The 25,913-nt window shown below is 42.6% G+C and overlaps 1 protein-coding gene and 1 long non-coding RNA gene across 7 annotated transcripts in view; one reads left to right on the top strand and one right to left on the bottom strand.

The window, feature by feature from the left end:
• The window catches only part of TMEM87B (transmembrane protein 87B), a 38,284-nt gene extending 24,336 nt beyond the window's left edge, over positions 1 to 13,948 (top strand). For 2 of the 6 annotated variants that reach the window (XM_016126105.2, XM_016126106.2), the window contains exons 12-19: positions 1,734 to 1,842; positions 1,925 to 1,983; positions 3,478 to 3,581; positions 4,705 to 4,778; positions 6,666 to 6,739; positions 8,545 to 8,597; positions 11,939 to 11,969; positions 12,489 to 12,956. In XM_016126105.2, coding sequence (XP_015981591.2) covers positions 1,734 to 1,842; positions 1,925 to 1,983; positions 3,478 to 3,581; positions 4,705 to 4,778; positions 6,666 to 6,739; positions 8,545 to 8,597; positions 11,939 to 11,969; positions 12,489 to 12,563 — 579 coding nt within the window. In that variant the 3' untranslated portion in view covers positions 12,564 to 12,956. The other 4 variants (XM_016126104.2, XM_036224899.1, XM_016126103.2 and 1 more) reach the window with 4 other exon arrangements.
• LOC107500661 lies at positions 13,284 to 14,867 on the bottom strand. Its single transcript, XR_001594571.2, has 2 exons — positions 14,539 to 14,867; positions 13,284 to 13,489 (listed from the first exon to the last, which is right to left on the bottom strand). It is a non-coding gene; the product is annotated as an uncharacterized LOC107500661 (long non-coding RNA).
• Positions 14,868 to 25,913: the final 11,046 nt, after the last annotated feature.

Below are 25,913 nucleotides of genomic sequence, written 5' to 3'. Positions count from 1 at the left end.
ACATTTTACTCTAGTAATTTTCATATTTTCTGCATTAAAACACATTTGAAGACATTTGGTTGGTTGTGCACAGGAACTGTGTTCCCACTGAGGGCTGCAGGTCCCGTTCTGTTAGTGCTTCCCTCCAGAGCACCCACCGCCCTAGGGGAGGGGCAGGCTGTGTGGGCACACCTTGGAGGGGGTGGCAGACTGCAGGGGGAATCCAGTACTTGTCTCAGGATCTCGCCACCTTTGCTTTTGGTGGAGTTACTGCAGCCAATCCTGTATGAATCTAGTTCTAAAGTAATAGCAGCAATAGTCTGAAAAAGTCAAAGCACGGGCCTTTCTTATGAAGCTCCCGCCCCTCTTTTTTCGCCTTTTTTTCCCTGTTTGCTGCAGGCAAATGACTCTGATCTTGTGCTTCTGACTAGCCTTCCCCTGTCTCTTCTTGACTCTGGCTTGTGCTGGTGGATATCCTTTCTTGCGGCCGCAGGGCCCTGTGTCTTCTCACGGGAAGTGGGGGTGGAGGACCACATGCTCTCCTCGCACTTCCTTCTGACTTTGACCCGAGAGGTATGTAAGCATCCCTGCCCTTACCATGTCTGTGGGTATAGGCTTAGCAGTTTTGAATTTGCTTGTAAATTTTGTTTTCCTTGGCTTTTAAAAATTACTTTTGGATTATTAAACAAGATCAGATTTTTAATGCAGAAAATTGGTTTTAGTCAAGAATTTCTAGAAAGTATTTGTCTTGGTGATGTGTGAAGGACACAGCATATTAGCATTTTTATAAATTCTGACAGTAGCCTTAACGGTTTCATTGTGTTGTGTTAGACACTGATCTTCTAACGCCAAGTTATTGGTCATTTAGAAAGATTGAAAAGCAGTTTGGGTAGTTTCAGATATTAAAATGAAGTTTTTGGTTCATGAGTGTATGGGACTTAAAATAGGTGTGCATGGGTATGTGGCCCCTGTCCTCTCGGGCTCAGCCCTATAGCTGCCATGTGGGCCACAGACTAAGACAGACTAGGCTGGGCACTATACAGGGTCCCCCACCTGCAGACAGAGCTCTGCAGATTCGGAATGTCATTCCCACCTCATCACCTGATGCGCCACCCACACCCCATCCTAAACCACGTGGTCCTGTGCTCTCCTGTCTGTCGGAGCCCAGCCCTGTCCTATGTGACCATGGACACTGAGATCCCGTTCAACATTCTCCCTCTGCTATTACCTTCAGAATGAAGTCCCTCCTTACCTAAGTCCATATTTGTTCTATTTGACATGTTTCAGGTTTTAATTGATAGAATGGAATTCATAGATGACAACATACTCCTTATTTATGGTCCTCAAGAGGGTAAAATGAGAATAGACTCAAAAGATCAAAATATGTAAGAAACAGAAAAGCACAGGCCCTACGGGATGTCCTGTGGGGCCTGCGGGCACCTGGCCTGCGACTGGTAGCTCTGCCCTGTGGCGGGGCACTGGCAGTGACGAGCAGGGCAGGGGGCTGCCTGTGTGTCCTCCACATTCATTTAGTTTCCAACCACAGTGGATGGCGAAGCAGCATCTGTGATAAAGTCAGTTTCATGATTATGCAGCATGGGCTAACATTACACTTCCATGTTTTTATCAGCTTTAAATTAAAGGATGGCTATTTAGCAGTCCTAATTGTGGCAATGTAGTAGAAGACTCTTATTATGGTTTTTATTGTAACTGTTAATTACTGTTTAAGATGTTTTTCCTTAATTTTTTTTCACATTTTTATAAGTTTGGCACAAACAATGAAGACTCTAAGGCTCAGGAAGAACACAGTGAAATTCTCTTTATACAGGCACTTTACAAACACTCTGATCTTCGCCGTGCTTGGTGAGTCTGCACCTTTTCTTAATATAGTTAGCAATTTCAGGATCACATCTCCTTCAAAGGTGACTTTTTTGGTATGTTTCAGCTTCCACGGTGTTTATGGTGTGGACAACTAAGACATTTAGATTTGCCAAATGTCAGTCGGTAAGTGTAATCTTCCTATTTAAACCATTTTCATTTTTAATCATTTTTAATTATACTATTTTGTATAATGTTGAAGAATTTAGTTTGTCTTTGTGAATCCAAATAATTTTAGTGGAGATTTTCTGTTTACCTTTAATTATTTTGTACAGAATTTTAAAAGCCTTTGCCTCCTTTCACTGAATCTGAAGTCCTCCTGAATCCGCTTCTCTAGTTATACCCTTTCCTCACCTTCCTTTTATATATTTGGAAAAATAGTTGTCTGCCTATATGAGTTAAGGTAACAGGGAGTCTCTTTCCTTCCACACTCCGTGAGCTTGGACTATTCCATCCCTAACAGGACAGTGACCCTTAAGCCTGGCATGTTCCTGGGGTGGTAGACCTATACCCAGCACCTAGACATTCTCCCTGTGAGCTCTCGGCTTAGAAGCAGATGTGCCCCTTGCACTGAAACCGTAAACGGCCCTTTTTGGGGACTTGTAGTTAGGGGCTCGTCCCCTGTTCTACACAAATAGCTACAAACAGCCTGTGACAGTCCCTGGCTTCTGCTGCCTGCGGGGTGACTCGTTGAGAGAAGGGAGACTTTCTAGAATCTCCTTTCTCTCTTCCCCTCACCTCAGTATTTTTACTGTGAGTTCTAAATATCTCTTGGATTTTTATTTAGTCTTTCTGTTAACCCTGAAATTTTATGGAAGGGAATGTTTATAATGTTAAACAGCCCTTTAGAAACATTTCAAACAATATTTGATAATACCTCCTCTCTGATTAAAAGCAGAATAACCTAACCTATTAGGGGAGAAACACTGCATTGAGATTTTTGCATCAGAGATTCTAATGTCAATGTCAGAAATACAGCAGTTCCCCCTCATCCGTGGGAGACACGTCCCAAGACCTCTAGTGGGTGCCCCAGACCGTGGACACCCTGTATTTCCTCCTACACATCCACAGTAACAGACTAACAATGATAACTAATGCAGTAGAACAACTGTAGTGACATATTGTAGTAAAGTTATGTGAGCTTGGTCTCATTCAGATTTACTTGTGAGTTGTTTATCTCTGGGATTTACATTTGCTGTTTTCAGACTGCATTTGGCCGCGGGTAACTGAGACCGCGGATGAGGGGACTGCCGTACCCATGTCACCTTGATCTTATTCTGCTGTTACCTGCCTCTGGACTGTTCTTGTCTAGCAAGCACGTCTAGTGACTTCTGAAGCTCCTTTGTCCTCCAGTTCTTTTTATGATACCATGCTTCATAATTTATGTTGGGATTTTATTCACCTGCCTGGCTATAAGGCTGAAGTAGGCATTGATGTTGATTTCATAGAGATAGCATTTCTTCATTTTAATGTTTCTTGAAAAAATGTGTACTAATTTATTTGGAAGACTTCCTACTTAGAAAGATTTTGTTAGTACATGTCATTATACACTGTTTGAACCAGATATCTGTATGTTTATCAGAAAATTAACCTTCCGTGTTTGGATTGTCCTTATTGTAGAACTGGATGGAGCGCTGGGTTGATGACGCATTTTGGAGCTTCCTTTTTTCACTTATCCTTGTTGTAATAATGTTTTTGTGGAGACCGTCAGCAAATAATCAGAGGTACTGAACATAGGAAAGGTCACACTTGGCAAGCGTTAGTTGATCACCTGCTGCAGTGTTAATGCATTTATAGAGACTGTGGGGAAGTGGGCGTGCTTCTCAGGAGGCAAATTTAGTGGAGACACATAACAGGTGCAAGACAGCGAAGCACAAGATGCGTAAAGTGGGTACAGAGTAGATGGCAGGATGAGGAAGACTCCAGACTCTGAAAGGCACAGAGGGATGGAGCCGGGCAGTGAGAGCCAAGCTGGATGGTTGTGCGTTTCGGGGAGAGTGGGGGCATGAGGACGCTTGTAGGTCATGGAGGACATGGCTGCATGCAGGGGGTCAGTGCTGGCTCTGCCTGGGAAGTGCAGCTGTGGAAGGGGGAGAAGGGCAGAGCAGGGAGGAGCTGGAGCGCTCAGTTGGGAAGGCTGTGCATTATTCCCTACACAGTGATAGTGACTCAACCTGTGACACAGGCCCCACCCTCTTTGCTCCTCCTCTGCCCCAGGACGTGGCTATAGGGAGAAAATGAAAGAGTGTGTGCCATCGTGTGTCTCCCTTTTTAAAAACATGCAATAGCAATGACACACACACAGGTACTGCTCTGTGCCTCCCTGTTACAATGCAGTCCCTGTCACTAGGACACATCACAGGCCAGCACTGCCACTGTTAGCGGCCCCCAACCATAGACACTATTCTGGGTTCTCGCTGTCAGGGGTGATATCTGAACTCTGGTGGGCTGAGTAGTGTGGCTCCATCATGCATGTGCTGTCTTTTCTGCAGTCAGGTCACAGTCTCCCCGTCAGGGGACGAGTCAAAGGTTGTGGGCGGGCTGGTGGATCTGACATGGAGAAGGGGCAGCAGGAAGTCCCCTTCCTGGGCATGACAGGCTGCAGGGCTGCTCCCCAGACCAGGCTCCCCTGTTCCCACTCTTAGCAGCGGGGCAGGGGCTCTAGATACATAGTTTCTTCATGATCGCCTTTCTAATTTGAGAGTAAAATAATTACATTTTTATTGTTTTAATTTATGAGAAACTTTTTAATAGTAGATATTTTTAATGTAATGACTACTTTTACCTATAACTGAAGTTGAACAGGCTTAGGCACACTAATAGAACAATTCTTTGTTCTCGATACAGGTATGCCTTCATGCCCTTAATAGATGATTCTGATGACGAAGATGAAGAATTTATGGTGACATCTGAAAATCTGAGTGAGTGATACGTTTTCTCGTTGAATGACCATTGTATTTATTATAACAAAGAGATATTGTATTTTTACCTGTGATGCAAGGTCAGATACATTTTTTTTTCCTATAAAATATTCTTTAAACTACACCTGCAGAGACATCTATTATGGTAGATAGAAGAAGAAAAGTTGGTAATGAAATTTTTAAGGTTATTAATGTAGTTTGAGTTTTTGTTACTTGTTTGCTCTTAAAGTCTGAGTGTTGAGGTGGGCGCAGTGCTTTTTACAAGAATGATTTGGCATGTGTGGCTCTTGGCTCCAGAATAACATCCTTCTTCCTGATGGTGTTCCGTGTCTTTGAGTTGCTCCTTCTAGCTCTTTAAAATTAGTCACATCTGTCATTTCCTGGTCATGCCTAGAGCATTTCTGATTATGGTTTTAGTGCTGATTTTACTTTGTTGTTCATTTCCACACAGCATTTTATCACTTTGTTAATTTTACTTTAATACTCTGAGCATTTCTTAAGGCGACATCAGAAGGTAACTCAGATGTTGAGAGCAACTTTATCTTTGTTCCACCCTGCCTTCCTCTCACATTGGCTTCTCTTACTAGTAACACTCTTTTCTACACTTTTTTTTGTTTCTCTAATTGTCTAAAATACTATGAACTTTTTATGATCTTCCCAGTCAGCAAAAACTGCAACATACTCACTGAATCTTCAATGTCCCCACTTTCTTTTACCTCTTCTCATCTTATTCTCACAACTGATTCTTTCATGATTCTCTGACTTTCCTATTAAGAAAAGAAACCTGAAAGACTCATTCACAGCAAAGGCATTAAGTTCAGTGTGTCCAGGTTCTGGCTCTATGAATGAAGGAATGAATGATCCTGGGCTCACTTCCTGCTCACAGGAAGTATAAACTCTGGACAGAACGTTTTTCCTAAACGAAGGCATGGAGAGCAACAAAAAGTAGGCAGACTGGAGATTTGGCTGTTGAAAAAGTGAACCACACCCTCCGTGAGCCCCATGCTTGCAGAGCCCTTGGCCAAAGTGCCCGCCCGCGCACCCAAGGGAATGGCAGCTGGAGCTCAGAGTACAAGTGCAGTCCCGCTGAGGCATAGGCTGTGAGAATGCCTGCAAGGAACCTGGGAGGGAGAGCCACAGGGGGAATGGTCCAGAAAGCTATGATTTGAGTCTTTCTTGATGCCCGTGCCGGGCAAGTGTAGAGTGAGACCCCAGAGGCGGGGGACCATGCCATTGGGCTGAGAAGCAGGGTAGTGTGTCGGCAGCTGCCCACGCAGAGCTTAAATCCATGTCCCAACCAGGTGGACATGCTCAGGTAAGCACTGTAACTTTCCATAAAGCCCCGGGGACCATCCCAAAATGGAGAGACTATATTCTAGGACAACTGGGATTCACTCGAGGACACCGCTAGCCTCAGTAAACCCTCCCCAATAAAATCCACGAGCACACCCGTGCAGGATCTCGGTGGGCCATGTGTCCTGGCATCTGCGGGAGCACCGTGCCCCCAGGCAGAAGACCAGGGAGCCCGCAGTCTGCGCACTGCATCCCCAGCAGGACACGGTGCCCGTGGTTCTGGACAACCTGCTCATAGAGACCTGGAGCTGCCCGGGTCCTACCTAGCAGGAAGGACTCTAGGGTATTATCACAGACATGTCACAGAATCCACAGGAACAGATTGCCGTGGCCAGGAGGGAGCTCAGGAGAGATTCGGAAACTAAAAGAAAGATGGGGAAGAAACAACTACAAATACTGTCACCTCCCTTTAGATATACATGCAGGCATTCCTTTCTGGGTCATCGGGTGTGAGGCTGTGAGGGAAATTGTTGTTTTATAATATCACATTTATCTCTATAATGCTATTTATCTCTATAATGCTTTTTATTATAGCTGAAGGAATAAAATTAAGAACCTCAAAACCTGTTTCCAATGGGACAGCTAAACCTGCTACTGCTGACAATTTTGTGAGTAACAGATATTTAATAATCTGTCTTTATACTTTAGAAGTTTATACAAGTGTCACTTTCACAGACCATCAGGACACTTTCTGCTAAGGTATTCTGTATGAAAATAAACGTTAGCAATCCCCGTACTGGCTGAGTCTGTGACTGTGGCTGCCGTAGGCCCTGCTGCTTGCATGCTGCCCTTGGGCCAGCAGCACGAGTGGCACCTGAGAACCTGGGGGAGCTGCAGACGCCCTGCCAAGCCCGGCCCCACTGAGTCCCAGTCCACTTGGCGGCAGCTCCCACAGGGAACTCACAGGCACACTGGAGATGGAGGAGCTTTGTGAGAGCGAGAGCTCGCATTAGTTTCTCAGCATTTTAGAGTGATCTTGATAATGTTTGATAACATCTGTTGGGGAAGGACTTTATTACCTGTGCATTTTTAAAAACTTGTGGAAGCTTAAATAAAATGGTAAAAATATAGGGTAGAGATGAGTTTTAAAATATTTTATGCATATTATTTGTGCATAAAAGTGATAATTATGAAAATAACCAAGCAAAATGGGAATGCCTATGCTAGTTTTATATGACTTTCTTATAGTTATTGTTATGTTGCCATTGATACGATGTAAAAATTCCTGCATGCATGTAAGTTCTAACAGGACAACAGATGATTTATAAGAACAGTTTTAGTTGCTGGATTTGGTAAATTCTCTAATTTTTATTTTTGGCAGTTAATAATTTTTTACGGGCATGCTTCCACTTCGCCACTCTGTTATCTTTAATAATTTTTAAAAATGTGTTCTTTGAGTAGTTTGATGGTAATTTAACAAAACTTTAAAAAAATTAGAACAATTTTAATAATCTGGTGTTAGAGCTTCTACACTTTCAATTTGTTGAGGTATTTTCCTCTTATTTTAGGGATGGATCTCAGTTTATTTTTAAAGTTCAGTATTTGCAAACACATCAGGAGATGTGTTTCTCTAAATTAGGTATAGTCAGCTCTTGATCAGAACTTGGGGGCCGTATCTCTCACTGACTTATTTCTATTTGAGACTCACTCATAACTGAGATCCCTGTTAATACCGGCTCAGTTGCTTTGTCTGTCTCTAGAAGCAAGAGATGAGAAATGCTAGAACCAGAGCAGCCCATGTCATTAATACTAGAACCAGAGTATTCCATGTAGCCAGGTAAAATACAAAGAAACATTCTCATTTATTTTATACTATAAATCAAAATATTTCATATACCTTTTATTTTTGTTTCTCCCAGTGAGATAACTATAAGCAAGTTTCTGTTAAAAAAAAATTAGGTGCCCCAGCTTACTTTCCTTTTCTTAATCTCTTGCAGAGAGGTGAGCATAAATACAAGTAAAAGAAATAATAGATTTTTTTGTAAAGTTAGAATATTTGTACCATCATCTTTTTCTTTTGAAAAATTATAAATGCATGATACAAAAACTTAAATAAATTAGTAGGTATAATGAATTCTGGGAGCAAAAAATTACAAATCAATTTTTCTTGCTATTTTCCATTGTATAAATCAATTTCATATTTTTACTGTCATTTTTCAGGACAAAAATATAATACCTGTGCATCTAACTGAAGTACAAAAATTCTAAATCCAAATTTTTATCTGTTTGTATCTTTAAGAAGATAGTAGCCTAATTTGTGTGGCATTAGTGCCAACTTCTTAGGACATGTAGAAATTAAAAGAATGTCATACATTTGAATTTAAGTGCTTAAATTTTATATACATTCTATTTAAAACTTCTGCTTTTAGGTGATACTAAGCAAATGCTAATATGTAAATATTTATTTCTACAGGATGAAGATTTGAAGTGGGTGGAAGAAAATATTCCGTCTTCTTTCACAGACGTGTAAATATTCTGTTAGAGTCTGAATCTTAATTTAGGCTCAAGTGCAAAAGGCTACTACGTTCATGCTTTGTCATGTGCTTTTCAGACCGCTCAACTCTGTATATTTTGATAGGCCTCTCCCCTAGTAGTGAATGGCTGATTTACTTAACATCAGATTGCAAAGAAAAGGCAGCCTTGCCTTGGTCTGCCTCTCTCCCCACTTTTCACCACACAACAGGTGTTTTAATGCCCATACCTTATCACCAAGTCTAGCCTTTTCTGATCTAAATTTATAGGATCAGAATCATTTCTTTTGTTTTAACTCTCTGTTACGGAAAAGTCCAAACACATGTAAAACACTTCCTTTAACACATGTAACCACAATATCATGTATTGCAGGGAAAATATGAGCATAGGAAGAAAGGATCAGGGAGCCCTCTGGGAACTCTGGGAAGTTCAGGGTTATCTTTGTCTGTGTTCTGTCTGACTCTGGAACTCCAAGCAGCTGTTTCCACAGTGGGCAGCAGTTGGCATGGCCCAGTGGGGTAACGTCCTCGCACCCTGCTCCTTCCTTCCCCTCTTCCCACCTCACACTTTCCGTTTGCCTGAAGAACCCCTTTTACAGCAGTAATCTCTCAGGTTTTGTTTGTCTGAGGAAGTCTTTGTTCCAGGTTTTAAAAGGGTATTTTTGCTGGGTACAGAATTCTTGGTTGACTCCCCCTACTCCTGCCCTCCAGCACTTCAAAGATTGTCACTTGAATGTCTTCCAGCTCTCACAATTTAGGAAGAAGTCCGCTTTAGTTCTACTTTGTTCGTCCCCATGTTATGTGGGTTTTATTTGTGGGGTTTTTTTTTTTTTTTTTTGGCTGCCTTGAGAATTTTCTCCATTGACTTTGATTTTTACACTGTGAATTTGGTGATTCTAGGCATGCGTGTGGATTATATCTTCATTTCTCATGGGTGTACACCTAGAAATGGAATTGCTAGATTGTGTGGTAACTGTGTGTGTAACATTTTGAGGAAGTGCCAAGCTGTTTTTGCAAGCAGTTGAACCATTTTTAATCCTGTCAGCAACGCACGAACCTTCCACTTTCTCCACTTCCTTGCCAGCCCTTATTATTACTGTCCTTTTGAAGTGGCATCTCATTGTGCTTTTGAGTAACTGAAATTTAAACTTTCTTGTTAAGAGACTGGTGTTACTTAACTAAACTGTAATAACAAATTTGGCCAAGTCCTCCCTCCGTCTGCTCTGCACACAGTGCCCCTAACTTCTCTCTCCACTCTGTGCTCATGACCTCGCAGTGATGGCAGGGGACCTGTTGCCACTGGCATTTATTTATCCACCTCTATGCAGCCTCATGTTTGTAGTGTTCTGGCAACACCGATGGCCACAAGCTGGTGTGGCTCTATTCGTGGCCCTTAAGGATTTCACAGTTTTTGAGCAACGGTGTGTGGAGAGGCTCAGATTAGGTGGCTGCCATTTTCTCCTAGATTCGGTAGCTCACCACTGAGCCCTCTAGGAGGAAACCATCTCGCAGACCCCCTACGTCTTGGTGGAAAGTGGTGAGGCTTCTGGTCATTTCTCTGTATGAGAGAGCTACCACTCTTCTCCTTCCTATGAATAGAAACATCTGCCAGATTACAAAGATTCTTTGGAATATAAATTTTACATTCTCATGAACCATGTATGTGAAATGGGTAGAGTTGTATAATCCAAGTTTCCAACATTTTATTTTCTTGGGAATCTATGTGTTCACTTTTGAAAATTAACACAAGAAATTTAGCAAATTTTGCTCCCCAAAATTAAGAGTACAGTTTCCAAAGCAAGTTTAGCAATTAGCCTTCATACACAGATAAACCCTTCTTTAAACATCTATAAAAACAGAGCAAAGATTTTGCAAGTCACAGGACAGTGTAAACAGGTGCTGAGTGACCATCTGCCCCAGCGCGTCACAATAGCACACACTGCACTCGTCACGGTGCTTCCTCTTTCATGAGCCACAACAGCCGGCTTAACGTAGCCCACCTCCTCCTCACTGCGCTGGGTGACCTCGATGAGTTTCAGTCACTTACCTAACAACACAAGGGCCCGCCGTTGACATTGCTAATGTTTATCTCTGAACCAGTGGTTGAGCGCCCAACCACTGTCCTCGGACCCAAGGCGCCTGGTCTACATTCTCCCCGAAGCCGCCCTCTCCCCTCCTCCTTACCAGTGTTGTCCCAGCCACCTCCGGCACATCAGTCAGTCTCCCAGCCATCACCAGGGGCCATGCTGTGGGTTGCATCCCCGGCCTGTGTGTGGACGGGGTTTTCATGGTGTAACCTGGCACAGACTTGCCCCTCAGGCTGGCCCTCTCAGAGTCCTCACACATCAAGGCTGCATTTGTCTTCCCTTTTTGTCGTATTATCCTTTCTGAGCACAGGTTGTGTCCTGTAACTTTCTCCCTCTCCATTGCCCTCTGCTGGTTTATACCTAGTCAGTGGTGAGGAAAACACGGGTTTGAGCAAATACCTGATTTTCGTACACACCGTCTTTCTTAACACGTTTGCTCATCTCTTTTTCAAATATGTGTTTAATAAAAATTGTGTTCATTTAAGGCATCCAACATAATCTGCTATACCTGTGCATAGTGAAATGACACTATAAGTCAAGCTCATCAGGTGTCCCTAAGATCTCACAAAAGCACGTGACATGTGGGTTTACAAATCAGAGGGCACGTTGTCACCCAGACCCTCGCCCAGCGGCTTGGGGAACACGTGACTGGAGCCCATTGTGTTTGGAACCACGCCTTCGAATGGTTTTGCATTGACACCCCCCACACCAAAGCCACTCACATTGCTGGTCTGGCTTGGCTTCTGTTGTTTCCATTTTGAAGTTATGATTATTTTTATATATCGGCTCATTTTTACTGGAGTTTTTTAGAGTATAGCACATTCTAGAAAGTGTACAAGCTCTAAATAAGTGTAGCTCAGTGAATTTTAGATGTGAGCACGCTCCCATAACGAGCACACAACTCAAAAGACAGAACATCGCTGGCACCTAAGAGCCGCCGCCTCCTCCTAAGTCTCGACCCCACTTTCTCAAAGCGCTGCACCCTGATGTCTGTCCCTGTAGATGGCTTGCATTGGTTTTTAAGGTTTGACCCCTTGGTCGTACATGCCCCTTTCTTGGTACCCCACCATGGGAGAAGGCCCCGTTTGCCTGTTGGGGCTACCAGGAACAATGCTGCCATGAAGTCCTCTGTGTCATGGTGCCACGTCTGCACCGCATGTCAGGTGGAGGGGTGACGGATGGTGGCTGCGCAGATGGGCTCTGCAGAGACCGCCTCACTAACCTCTCTGTCCCTCTCCTTTCGTTTCAGGGCTGTGCCCATGCTGCTGGACTCAGACGAGGTATAATACAGTATAGTAAAGAGCCTTTTATTGGGCTCTTACTCTCACAAAGCAGAAATGCATTTTAGAAAAAGTGAACATTCATTTTAAAACAGTCACCGATCATACAGGCCAAAGATACCACGTTGATCCATGGGTGAAGTTTAAAGGACCTGGATCCTCATTTAAAACGGGAGCAAGATAAGTGCATGTCAGGCAGCAGAAGGGGGAAGCACTGTACAAGATTTCGAGCCTGGGGAAGAGTTTAGAAGGTGCCATTTACCTAAACTATTTTCATATTTGTGGATATCTGGCTGGGCGTTAGAGTTTCTAGCTGGCTTTCACTGACTAAGTAGGACATCGAACAGTGGGTATGGATTTAGGAAGGTTTTGAGGGAAGATTAGTTACAGACCATCTGAACACTGAGGGGACCTGGGGCAAGCAGGAGCGTGATGTGTGGGCGGACAGCTGGTGGAGGCCATGTGCTATGTGGGGCACCAAGGGTGGCCATGCTGAGGCAGTGTGGGTGCTGTCTATAGGGCGAGACACAGCTGCTGCTCGCCAAGAGGCAGGGGCAAGGCCTTCACCCTCAGCCCGACGACTGGCTGTCATAGGATGGGGAGTTGGAGAGGCCACAGGGCACATGAGCCTGGACACAGAGCCACCACATCAGGGCTGACAGCTCCACCTGGACCAACCCCTCAGAGTACCTGCGGTGTCCCCTGGACCAGCTGCAGTTTATCCTTTCAAAGTATGGAGTTGGTACAGCAAGGCCTGTCCCCACGAACTCTGCCCACCCCACCATATGACTTGAACTCAGATGTCCTCGCTGGCAGTGTGTCATCAGCAGGCACCAGCCGGCCATCCCAGGGACAGTGGGCTGCAGGCTTCTGTTCCTGTTTGTGTGGTATACACCTGGGTCCCCACAAAACCGTGACTGTAACAAGACTGAAGAATTTTGTCGAGTTCTGAAAGCATTGGCATTTTGGTGAGTATTATTTTTTCTTTTTTTAGGAAATCATGACCAGATCTGAAATGGCCGAAAAAATGTTCTCTTCAGAGAAGATAATGTGACGGGAAGCTAGCTCATGGCAAAGCACCCCGGCCTCAGGCAGCCTGTGCTGATGTCCTGCCACCTGGAGACTGTGTGTGAGAATCAGGTGGGTGGGCAGGTTCTGCCTCCCTGTCAAGCTGACTCTTAATGACGGTTTAATGTCCACTAAGTTGCCTGACTTGGGGATAATCTGAGCGAAGTGTTAATGACAAGCTCCATGCCCAGCGTGCCAAGCTGATGATGGGTGGCAGGTGTGTGAGTTTCGATCATTTTTTTTTTCTGGAAAATACATTTCTAGATTTAACCACTTTTTTCTACATACACTTCTCCAATTTTTCCACTGACTCCTGAGGCAGATGGTGCGGCTCCTGAAGCACGGTCAGAGGTGTCCCCGTGTCTTGGTTTAGCATCAAGGGATGCAGTAATAATCTCCTTCGCCTTCTATATGGAAGTGATGGGAACAGGGTGTTTATGTGGCTCGCTGCTCTGAAAGAGAGAGAAGCACACATGTCTGCACAGAGCTGTTTGTCCTCATCATCCTGCACAGGAGGTCATGGCATTGGGGCCTCACTGTCTGACCTTAGGGGACACAGATGCATGGAGAGAGAGGTCTTGAGAGCCACTTCCTGAGATTTGCTCTCACTGTCCCCTCACTCAGGCTGTATGTACTGCTGCTGAACCTGCTGGGAGCAGGTGGCAGACACCTGGCCGCCTGGGTTCCCCAGACCTTTTCCTCCTGGCATGCTGGGTGACCCTGGAAGAAGCTAGAACCTCATCTTTTCTGTAATCTTGACACCTTCAATTTCATAATAAAACCTATTCTTTAACTGTATAGGACATCACTGTTCATCACATAATTTCTTAACCTTCAACCATGTATTATTATAATATGATTTGATATTTTTTGTTTGATTTTTTTTAATACAGAACATTCTAAACTTGAAAGGCAGTTGAATGTAGTGTGGAAATGTGAGTGTTGGCCGCTTTCATGACCAAAGATTAGGACTGGTGTTCATTTAGAGCAGAGGTCACGGTGAGGACTGTGTGTGTCTCTGAAGGAGTCCGGACCTTAGCTGAGACTAACACCAGAGAATTTTGATGGAGAAGCACTGATGGCTCACCAGTACAAACACCTAAACATGACCTTTAATTTTTTTTTTTTTTTTTTTTTTACTGTAAAACCACAAACAAGATTCTCTCTTTCAAAATTCTCTCTTTGGAATTTATTTCTCATCGACACTTTTCAGAAGCTAGAAGAAAAGATTGATTTCTAGTAGTGACGTTTCTTGAAAGATACTTTCAGATTTCTTTTCAGCAGTGACTGTTGAACAGTGTTGTAGTGAAAACTCAAGATGCCATCACTATGGGACGTTCTGCCAAGGGGCAAGTGACCACAGCGTGGCCTCGCCTGCACCTTTCCTGGCCCACACGTCCTTTCCGGTCCAGGCGTGTGCTATCTCAGCCCTGGAGGTGCCCACTGTCTCACTCAAACACCTCTACCTAATGCCACTTCCCAGGTTTCAGGGCTCACTCACCTCAACACCTGGAGTTCCAGTAAAGTTTTACGTCCAGCCAGGAGGAGCTGCCGGCTGACGGGCTGGTGGGCCATCCAATGTGACCACAGCCATGTTCATGAAAGCCCTGTCTGAGCTAGAGAGCGAATGACGGTGCTGGCCCTCGTGCCATCCATAGGCGGCCCACAACAACCCACTGCCAGCGGTGACCTGAATCAAGGGCCCTGAGGAGGCTCCCGAGCCCTGGTGCTGAGCGTTGTCCACACACAGGAGCACCCTGGCCGCTGCCATCCTGCTTCTGGTCAACGGTTCTGGAGGCCGGTTGACAGGGCCAGGTCGGTTTCTCCTTTGAGGCCATGGCCGGGAAGGAGAGGGGCAGGAGGAGGAGCTGGGTCAAGAGTCCAATCTATGTGTTCCCGGGCAAAGCGCTTACATGTTGTTATTCTGCAGTTCGTGTTTGATCTACGCGGTGTGTGAAATGTGCTTAGACAGGGATTTTCATGGTTTGAGTTGGATTAGTGTCAATATTTGCTCTAAAGGATATTTGTTAGTTTTATTTTAAAAATAAGAAAAATAGATGAATCTGTAAATCTTTTAAGCCTGGGAGACGATATGATGTTCCCATACTTCTCCTATAAAGAAAATAATTTCTTAATCTTTCATATTCTATAGAAATTACTAGCCTCCACCTGTGACACAGCACATTGTTTGCACTATGCCAAGGCCAAAAGTATAAAAAATGTACATATCAGATTGATTTTTATATCCTTTTTTAAAATGAGTTTGAGTCTGTTGCACTAGGCTACACATGACTGATTTAAAGTCAAATCAGTCATTTATGCTACATTTATAATAAGTCACTGATTTTGATGCTTGTATCTTTGTGTGTTCAGCAGCTTGCAATACAAAACACCAAGCCTTATACTGATAATTAAAGATCATGTGTATGTAAGTGACAAATGAGACTTTTAAGGAAATATACATTATGATACTGGAGCTCACCGCTGCACTAAGAAGCTTCTTTAGATCTAGGAAAACATATATTTGGGGAGAAAGTTTAGGGGCTGAAGAAGTTATATTTTTCTATTTAAAATAGTTAAGTTATTGTATAATTAGAAAGAAGGTGCTTTGAATGTAGGACAAAACTATTTCAAAGATTTTTGTTTGAAAAAAATTGATGTATTTTGTGCCTTAATATTGGTTCTGACTTTTAATAAACTATTTTCTGAAATGTTGGATGATTGGTTCTTTGTAACATCTGTTAGTGCTAGATCGTGGAAAACTATAGACAGCATGGGCTCCCATCGACGGCAGGACATAAAACTTTAACAAAAGAAGTGCAGCCAGTCAACAAGCAGGGGGATGTGTTCAACCTCAATAGCAAGTGGAGAAATGCGACCTAAAAGTAGGAAAAATTCTTAAAAATCAAGGTGATGTGAGTCCACACCGTCACAAGTTTGAGCCCTCTGTTTTTTGGGCCTAATGTACCGAGCACATCCCTAGTGATGGTAGAGCAGCTGGCTCAGCCCCTGTGAAAGCGATCCCACAGCGTATGTGTGACCAGCGGGCAATGCCTGTTACAGTAATCCGAGTGGCAAACGTAATATGATTTCTTGTGTGTGTGTGTGTGATGTAAGAATTTAAAAGTTGTATTTCTCCCTGTTGCTACTGTTGCAGTGGTATGTGTGTGTGTGTAACCCAGATAATGCAACTGAAAAAAATGTCTTAGCTACCCGAAGTGTGTAAGATAAACAGACACCCGTGCGGCTGGCTGATAAGACACCAAAGACGTCATCATAGAGTATAAAGCAAAAGAAACTCTAATACAGACTTAGAGAGCGTGCTCCCTATCCTCCCGGGACTATGTTCCTCCGTCTCTTGGTTCCTGACTGCTCTGCTTCCAAGAAGAGGCCTCCGCTGATCGACCATCGCAGATCGACAGCATCCGAGCCAGCATCGACCGGCCACCGCTTAATACGTGTCTTGTCTCCGCCAGCACCGCTGGGTGGTCTGCTAGGACTGAAATCCATCAGGATCTGGTATGATTAAACTTGTGTGATGCTCTGGCAACTATTTGTGTGTGTGTCATCCTTGCTTAGTTGGTTACTCGCTGGGCTCGTTATATATTCGTATCTCAGACAAAGTGCTCTCAGATTCTGGTACTGGCTTGGCCTTAGGGAGTGAGTTGAGCCACCTGTGCACACGTCCATGGAGAAGTTGGACAATGCCGATGGTGACAAGGCTTTTAAAAATGATTCAAGATACAGAATAAGGCTTGTGCTTAAAAGCGTTCACTGTGGTGTTTAAAATAGAGACAAAATTAGAGATGAGGGTCGACTGTGGAGTAGATGGTGACCTGTGTTTTAACCCATGACTGCAGAGTGCTCTGCAGTCGTGAAATGATTATGAAGGGTGTGCAACGTGCAGAAAGACTCACTGCACAAAACATGCTACAGGTCACGTGTGCGAACACTTATTCAGTAAGAGCTGAGGGAGCACCTCACGATGGCCCTGGAGCCCAGTGTTGTTCTGGCTCCTTTTGGCTGCAGGCACAACCCAAGGATATTTCAGCAGTAAGACTGGTCATGTGGCCATTCTAGGGTAGGGAGAGAGCTGGGTGGGGCTGCCCACCTCTACACAGTCTCCGTCCTGCGGGCGACCCTTTCTGGGGCCTGTCATCTGCACCCAGCTGGCGGAAGGGGACAATGCCTCTAGCCTGGCCTCCCAGCAGGAAGCACACATCACTTCCCAATATTTCCCACTGGCAAAAACTTAGTCCTGTGGCCACACCGGACTTCTGTGAGACAGGCTATCAGAGCTCCAGGAGTGCCTGCTATTCTAGTTCTGCGAACAGAGGCAGTGGGTTTGGACGACAGCTAATGGCTTCTGCCATGGATTATTTGGTGACAATGGACTGTTTTCCATGGTAGCCTCACAGTAGTCAATGAGGCAGGTCCAGACAATGAGTTTATCGATAAGAAAACAGCGATTTGGGCGTAACACTGCTGGAAAGCACCCTTGAAGGCTTATCGCAGTCTGGGGAGAAAAGGGGCTGCATTTCACAGATGCGTTTAATTGTTAGAGGATTAAGTGACACGATGTGTGCAAACTACCTGGTGTACACACCTTCACAATAGCCAAGGTCGTGATGAAAGCAGCAGTGATGGTTGGGTGCTGCTGGGACAGCTGGCGCTGCCACTGCCACGTGGAGTCGCAACACAGTCTAAGACTCATTCCCCTGGGTTAAACGCAGCCAGCCACCCACAGAGAGTTCTGTGCCCGTAAGTGATCCTGTATTTACACCTAAATCTCTTCTGGCCGCTGGTGTGGTGCTGAACTCAGATGATTTTGACAGCCTTTCCTTCAAATCGTCCTGGGCAATGGTAAGAAAGTCTATGTGCAGGGAACCTTTCCAATGCCCTCCAGCAGATGGTGCCAATATAACATCTCGGAAGAGTTCTAATCTCAGCATTTTGGGTCTCTAGTTCTTGCTCCTAAAAAACTTAAACACTGACTTGCCAAAATATCATTAAGCAAATTCAGGGATGAAACAAAAACTTTCTAGAAATGTACATATGGAGAACCACCATCCTGGCAAAACACGCTGCGTTGGTATATTCCGTCTCCCTCCAGAATTAGAACTTGCTAGCCGAAGGGCCCACGGGTCATCGTACAGAGGAGAAAATGGGGCACCAAGAAGTTTCTTGGACCCCAGATCCCTCAGACCAGAGTTGAACCTGTCTCCTAGGCCGCTTTTCTCACCCCTGGGTGCCCGGGGTCGGAGGGAGGGTGGCGCCCCGGAGGGCTGGACTGCATGTCAGAATCTGAGATACACAGCAGTCGTCCCATGCTACATCATTGTATATGACTATTGTCTTTTGTTCTAGCCTCCAAATTGTTGTCACTCCATAAGTTATCCTAACTCTGGTCCTCTGCTGCTTAACGAGTTATGCAGAGATGTTCGTGGGGCACAGCAGAGTCCCAAGAGTTAATGGCAGCGTCTGTTTTATTTTCAGCCCATGAACACTGCAAACGAGACATTCTATTCCACAAATTTTATCCTCTCTTTTTAAACATTTATATTAAGAGTAGCATGAACAAGCTAGCCTTTTCACTAACTGTGAAATTGCTTTTTTAGACAATAAATTTATTATAAAATGCATTTGCGAGTTTCATCTTCTCATGATGAAGTACCTTCTATTGGTCCAAACTGCTCCTCAGACAGCTCTAGACAAAACTAAGGTAACAACTGCAGGAAGACATTGGAGAGCAAGAAAATGCAGGCAGACACCGCGAGGCACCCAGCACTTGGTTGAAGGGAACGTTCTGGGTGGGTTTCCCATTTTTATGAACTTTCTGCTGACAACAGGCTATAGTTGGTGCCGAGTGTGGAGATTAAACCCGGATATGCATCCTGCTCTCTCACCTCTTGAACTAAAAGACATGGATTAGAAGAACCACAGCAGCTAGAAAATAAAAAAATAAAATAAGAAAGAAAAGACAAGAAAGAGAGAGAGAGAAAACCAAAGATGGTAAGCACCACATCCTGTGTATAAACCTCCCAAATCACAAGGTCACCCTGAACTGTGTGAGGTGCAGACACCTCACACCCACCTGAGCCTGAAAAACCGGAGCTGAGATTCTTGCTAATGCGGGACAAAGTTTAGCTTGAGCCCAATAATGTAAACTGCCTGCTTGAAAAATTATTTGGGAGTAACCTCAGAGAAAGTGGGGGACTAAGGACCTCTGGAGATTTGTATTTTCATAAGAACAATTTTTTAAAAGCCTTATGAAAACTTTCAGAATTCACCTTTTTAGAACTCTGGAAATAAACCAGTCTTGCATCAACCTAAGGAGCTTTTACACAAGAAAAATGCCTACATTTCAGTAAGGATGCCAAGCTTGGTAGTGGTTTGATTTGTCCCCTACTCAGTGCCCAGTTCAGCAGTAGCTGTCAGAATCAAGGGCGCACATTCTCGATACTGCAGGGGTCAGCATGGAGGGAGGTCTTTCAAAGCCTCCTTCCCAGAGAATTGTCATGATTTGACTTGTCTAGTGGCTCCTTGGAAGCCCCCTAGGGAGGACTGTCCTTACCTGACCTGGGTCAGAGCTTTTCCAACATTAAAGCTTCTTCCTCTGGGACATTTGTTAAAAACGTTTACAGTCAAGTGTGTCAATGTTACAGTACCTGAGGCAATAAACAAAACTGAGGCGACAGCAGACTAACCAAAAAACTTTAAAAGAAAGACTAAAGAGAGGGATGGCCTAGGGACATTGAAAAGCTCCAGCACACTTCTGAGAACCCAGAAGGCCATGTGCACGCATAGGACTCCATGGTGTTCAACAAAGCCTACAAGAAGCAGGAAGTGCAGGCTAGGGTAGAGTTGCAGACCAGTCAGATGAGTGTTAAAGGTGTTCCTTGCACGTGCGTGTACACATGCACACACACCACACCACACACACACACACACACACACACGCACACGCACACACACACCTTGACAAAGGCCAGGAGATTTACTAGTTCCAAGAGTTTAAGGAAATTAGTAATTAGCTGACCAGTAGATAACTGAGTAGAGACTCCAGTAGCTACGTACTACGAATAATAAAGACTTTACAGAACTAGCTCAGAGAAGTCACTAAACAGACAATGGTCACAATAAGCAGCAACAACAAAAAGTCCTAGGGAAGGAAAAAGTTTGATTTCCAGAGTTTCCACATTAGGCCAGTTTTCACCAAAAAATTATGACACAAACAAAGAAACAAGAAGGTATGGTCCATTCGTGAGACAAAAAACAATCCAGTAAAATGTTCTTGAAAAAGACCAGATGTTAGACTTCCTAGATAAGACCCTTAAATCAGCTCTTTTAAATATGTTCCATGAGTTTTTAAAAATCGTGTCTATAAAACCAAAGTGAAGTACGAGAACACTGCCTTACCAAGCACAGAATATCAGTAAAGAGACAGCAATTATAAAAATGAACCAAACAGAAAGTAAATGGAAGTACTTCTTTGTTAAAAATTAGAATAACACATGAAGATTTTACTAATGAGCCTCAACTTCAGTTTTAAGCATGCAGAGTAGAGAATGGGTGAACTCGAATATAGGTCAATTGGAGAATAAGACTAAATAGTGAAAAAAGATGAACAGAGCCCCAGAGATCTTTGGGACATCATCAAACAGAAACAGAAACAATGGGAGTGTTGGGGAAAGAGGAAAGAAAGAAAGAGAGAGAGAGAGAGAGAGAGAGAGAGAGAGAGAAGAAAAAAGGAAGGAAGGAAGGAAGGAAGGAAGGAAGGAAGGAAGGAAGGAAGGAAAGAAGGAAGGAAGAAAAGATGAGGGGAAGAGAGGGAGGAGTTCGTTAGTGATTTTCTGCCTTCCTTCCTTCCTTCATTCGGCACTTCCGAAGTAAAGCCAACGCTGGCTGAAAACATCCCTAATTTGATGAAAAACATAATCTACACATCCGTGAAGGTTAACAACCTCCAAGTAGAATAAACTCACAGAGATTCATACTGAAACATCAAAATCAAACTGTCAGAAGTCAAAGACAAAGAAAATTTTAAAAGTGACAAGGGAGCGGTGACTCATCAGATACAGGGATACTCAATAAGATTAAAAGCTGATTTCTCATCAGAAACCTTAGAGGCAAGAACACAATGGGATGACATAGTCAAAGTACTGAAGGGCGGGGAGAAACTGCCAATCAAGAATTCAATATCTGGGCAAACTATCCATCAAAAAATGAATTTAAAAAAGACACTCCTAAATAAAAACAGACATCAGAATTTGTTGCTAGCAATCCCACCCTACAAAGAATACTAAAAGGAGTCCTTCAGGCTGAACTAAAAGAGTGATAAACAGTAACTAGGACCCACACGAAGTAAATAGTACCAGTGACGGTAACTGTGGGTATGTATAAAAGACAGTATAAGTGTTATTTTGTTTGTAACTCCTTTCTTTTCCCCTCCCATCAGATTAAAGAGAAACCTTTATTGAAGACATAATTGTAAATCTAAGTTGATGGGCACAAAATCTACAAAGATGTAAATTATGCTGTAATAACAGCATAAAAGATAGGAGGACAGGAGCTATGTAGAAGCAGTTTTTCGTATTATAAAAATTAAGTTGGTATTAATCAGAGCCAAATTGTTATAAATTGAGGTATTAATGGTAAGCCCAAGGCAATCACTAAAAAAATATTTCAAAAATATGCAGTACAGAAACAGCAAGGAAATAAAAATGGAAAACTATTAAATGTTACTGAACACAAGAATGCAGTAATGGAGGAAGAGAGAAGCAATACAAGACATAAATTTAATAATAGCTACAAAGGAAAAAAATATGGGAATATGGTGAACAACATATGTCAATAAATTATCCAACTTAGATGAGATTAAAAATTTTCTGGAAAAACACAAACTATCAAAAGTGACTCAAGAATAAATAGATAATCTGAATAGACCCATAACAAATGAAGATATTGAATTAGTAATTAAAACAAAATGACCCACAAAGAAAATTCTGAGCTCAGATGCCTTCACCACTGATTTCTGCCAAATATGTAAAAAATTGATACCAATTCTTCACAGACTCTTTAAAAAATAAAGAATACTTCCCAACTCAATTTATGAGATCAGTGTTACCCTAATACCAAAACCATCCAAAGACGACACAAGAAAACTGCTGACCAATATCTCTCATGAATATGGAAGCAAAAAGCCTCTACACAACACTAGCAAACCAAATTCATCAACATATAAAAATAATTATACAGTATGACCAACCCAGATTTACCACAGGAATAAACGGATGGCTTAGTGTTTGAAAATCAATATATCAATCAACAAGACAAACTGACCTACATGCCATGATTATCTCAATAGATACAGAAAAAGCATTAGCCAAAATCAAACACTCTTATGTGATAAAAATACTTAAGAAACTAGGACCAGAAGGGAACTTTCTCAGTGTGATAAAGGACGTCTACAAAAACCCACAACGAACATCAGATTCAATGGCAAAAAAAAACTGGGTGCTTTCCCTCTAAGAGTAGGTACAAGAAAATGTCCATTCTCACCACTTCTATTCAACATAGTACTGGAACTTCTGGCCAAGGCAACCAGACAAGAAGAAATAAGTTATTGAAACTGGAAAGGAAGAAGCAAAAATATCTCTGTTTACATATTACATGATCTCGTGTATAGCAAAGTTTAAGGAATCTACTAAAAATCTATTAGAACTAATAATGAATTCAGAAAGGTGGCAGGATACAAGAGCGATATGCAAAAATAAATCATATTTCTATATACTTGCAGTGAACAACCTGAAAGTGAAATTAAAAAAAAAAAATTCATTCACAAAAGCATCAAGAAGAAAATCTGACCTCCAAAAAAGTACAAAAATTGTATGTTGAAAACTATAAAGCATTATTGAAAGAAATTAAATAAGATATAAATAAACTAAAAAATAGCCCACGTCTATGGATCAGAAGACTTAAGATGACAATATTTCCAAACCTGAACTGCAATCCCATTCAGAATTTCAGATGACTTCTTTGTGCAGATTGAAACGTTGATGATAAAATTCATATTGAATTTCAGGGGACCCAGGATAGCCAAGATAATCTTGAAAAAGAAGTAGGAGGACTCACACTTCTTGATTTCAAAACAGTTCAAAGCCAACTGTAATCAAGACAATGTGGTATTGGCACAAGGACAGACATAAAGATCAATGGAATAAAATTAACTGTCCAGAAATAAACCCATATATCTATGGTCAGTTGATTTTCAACAAGAGTGCCAAGAACATCCTATGGAGAAAGAATTGTCTCTTCAACAAATAACAATGAGACAGCGGGGTAGCCACATGCAAAAAAATGAAATGAGACTCTTAACTACAGCATATGTAAAAATTAATTTAAAACGGCCCAAAGAGTCTATGGCCATGCCACCCTGAACAAGCCTAATCTCTTGGAAGCTAAGCAGGGTTGGGCATGGTTAATACTTAGATGGGAGAGCACCTAGGAAGACCAGGTGCTAAAGACGTAAAAAATAAAAACTAAGGGATTGTAAGCTGAGAAAGTCCTTGCAATCTGTGAGGTCAACCAAGGGTTGCCTTGCCAAATAAATAAATGATAGATAGATAGATAGATAGATAGATAGATAGATAGATAGATAGATAGAAAGAATGGGCCAAAGACCTAAATGTAAGTGCTAAAGCTGTTAAAACTTTAAGAAGAAAACATACAGGTATATTTTTGTGAACTTAGTTTTGGCAAAGGATTCTTAGATAGGACCCAAAAAGTATGAGCAATAAAAGAAGAAACAGAAAAACTAGACTTCGTCAAAATTAAAAACTTTTTTTTTTCAAAGGACACCAACAAGAAAGTGAAAAGTCAACCCACAGATAGAAGAAAATATTTGAAAATCATATATCTGATAAAGGACACATAGCTAGATTATATAAAGAACTCCTTTGCTAAGTCATAGTTGGAGAAAGTAAGTTTAATAAATATCGAGTAGATTTTCTGTAAAAAAATTATAATAGTAAAAATTTTTAATTAAAGAGCTCCTTCAACTCAATAATGAGAAGACAAATAAATCCATCAAAAAAATGGCAAAAGACCTAAATAGATCTTCCCGCAAGGAAGATACACAACTGATCAGTAAGCATATGGAAAGCTGCTCTGCATCATCAGTCATCAGAGGAAAAAAATCACAGCCACAAGATAGCCTCAAAACCACTGAAATGGCAATAGGAACAATATTCCTTTTTATTCATCATGAGAAAAGGGAATAACTAGTACTGCTAAGGTTGCGGATAAATTGGAACCCTCTTATAAAATGGCACAGCCACTTTGGAAACCAGTTTGTCAATTCATCAAATGATTAAAGAGTTACCATGTGACTCAGTAATTCCACTCCTAGGTCTATGCCTAAGAGAAATGAAAATGCATGTCTACACACATGCTCGTAGCAGCATCATTCATAATAGCCACAAACTAGAAACCCAATTGTCCATCAACTGGTAAATTAATAAATGAAATATCCTCTATCCATACAATGAAATATGATTCGACTCAATAATAAGAAGACAAATAACCAAATAAAGACTAAAAAGGAATGACACACTTATATGATACATGCTACACCATGGATGATGAGCCTTAAAAAACTTATGCTAAGTGAAGGAAGGCAATCACAAACAGCCACGTATTGTATGATTCTATTTTTACAAAATCTCCAAAATAGACAAATCCGTAAAGACAGAAAGTAAATTAATTGTTGCCAGGTGTTGTGGGGGCGAAGCAATGGGGAATGACTAATGGGTATAAGATGGGGAATGAAGCTAATGGGTATGAGATGAGGTTCCTTTTTGTAGTGATGGAATGTTAGGTAGTGGAGATGGTTGCACAATTTTGCAAATATACTAAAAAGGACCATTGTCCCGGTTAACGTGGTGAATTTTATGGTATGTGAATCATACCTCAATTTAAAAATGATATCCAGAGTAACATAACAATAAGGAGTACCTATAAGATCTCACTCATAATCCCCGGATACAACCCAGAATAACTAGATATACTAGTAAACTAGAAAAAAAAGGTTTGTATTCAGAAGACAGTCAGTAGTCCCCGACCATAAGAAGATAACAGATGGTGAATTATCAGTCAAGGATCCTAAAATAACTATTGTATCTCTCATCAAGAATCTAAAGGAAAGCATGTCTGTAATAAATGAGTAAATAGGAAACATCAACAGAAGCCCCACCCTGTAGCTCATTATCCAGATCTAGTCACACACCCAGCAGGGTCTACATTAAGGGAGTCTAAACTGCAAGAAAATCTGAAGGAGGAGTGGCATTTTTAACCAGGTATGTTACCACCCTGAGCAAAGTTCAACACAGGACTGCAGGGTGTTGTTGGTGGGGGCTCTAGAAGTGGTGTGACAGTAAACGTAGCCCCCGGTGCAGGGCTATGCCTGTGTTATACTCAGTGTTTGTGTAATGAGTGGACTGTGCTTCTGCTTGCCCATCCTCCCCCGTGCTACCTTGTTATCTTGCATCAGGCTAGCACATGGGGCTCTGTCCCTGCAATTTTTGTAGGTGCTAACAGGGACTGATGACATTTAGAAGCACAGATGGACATGGGGTGAAGGAGGTAAAGGTAGAGAAGGAACCCCAAATGTGCCATCAGGCAGAACCCAGCCACAGGTAAGTTGATGACAAGCCCACAAAACCCAAAGGGTGAGCCACATGCTTTGGGGCCCACATGGGACCAGATGGCCCTGCAAGATGGGCTTTTTCCACCTGGGTGCCACTTCTGGCCAGGCCTCCGATTTTAATAGCAAATGCTCCTGTCTTGCTTTGTGTTCCCACAGGACACAAGGACACG

Source organism: Rousettus aegyptiacus, unplaced genomic scaffold, assembly GCF_014176215.1.
Source record: "Rousettus aegyptiacus isolate mRouAeg1 unplaced genomic scaffold, mRouAeg1.p scaffold_m13_p_7, whole genome shotgun sequence".
Classification (NCBI taxonomy): domain Eukaryota; kingdom Metazoa; phylum Chordata; class Mammalia; order Chiroptera; family Pteropodidae; genus Rousettus; species Rousettus aegyptiacus.
Note: the sequence above shows the minus strand (reverse complement) of the source record. Positions and strands in the feature narration are given on the sequence as shown.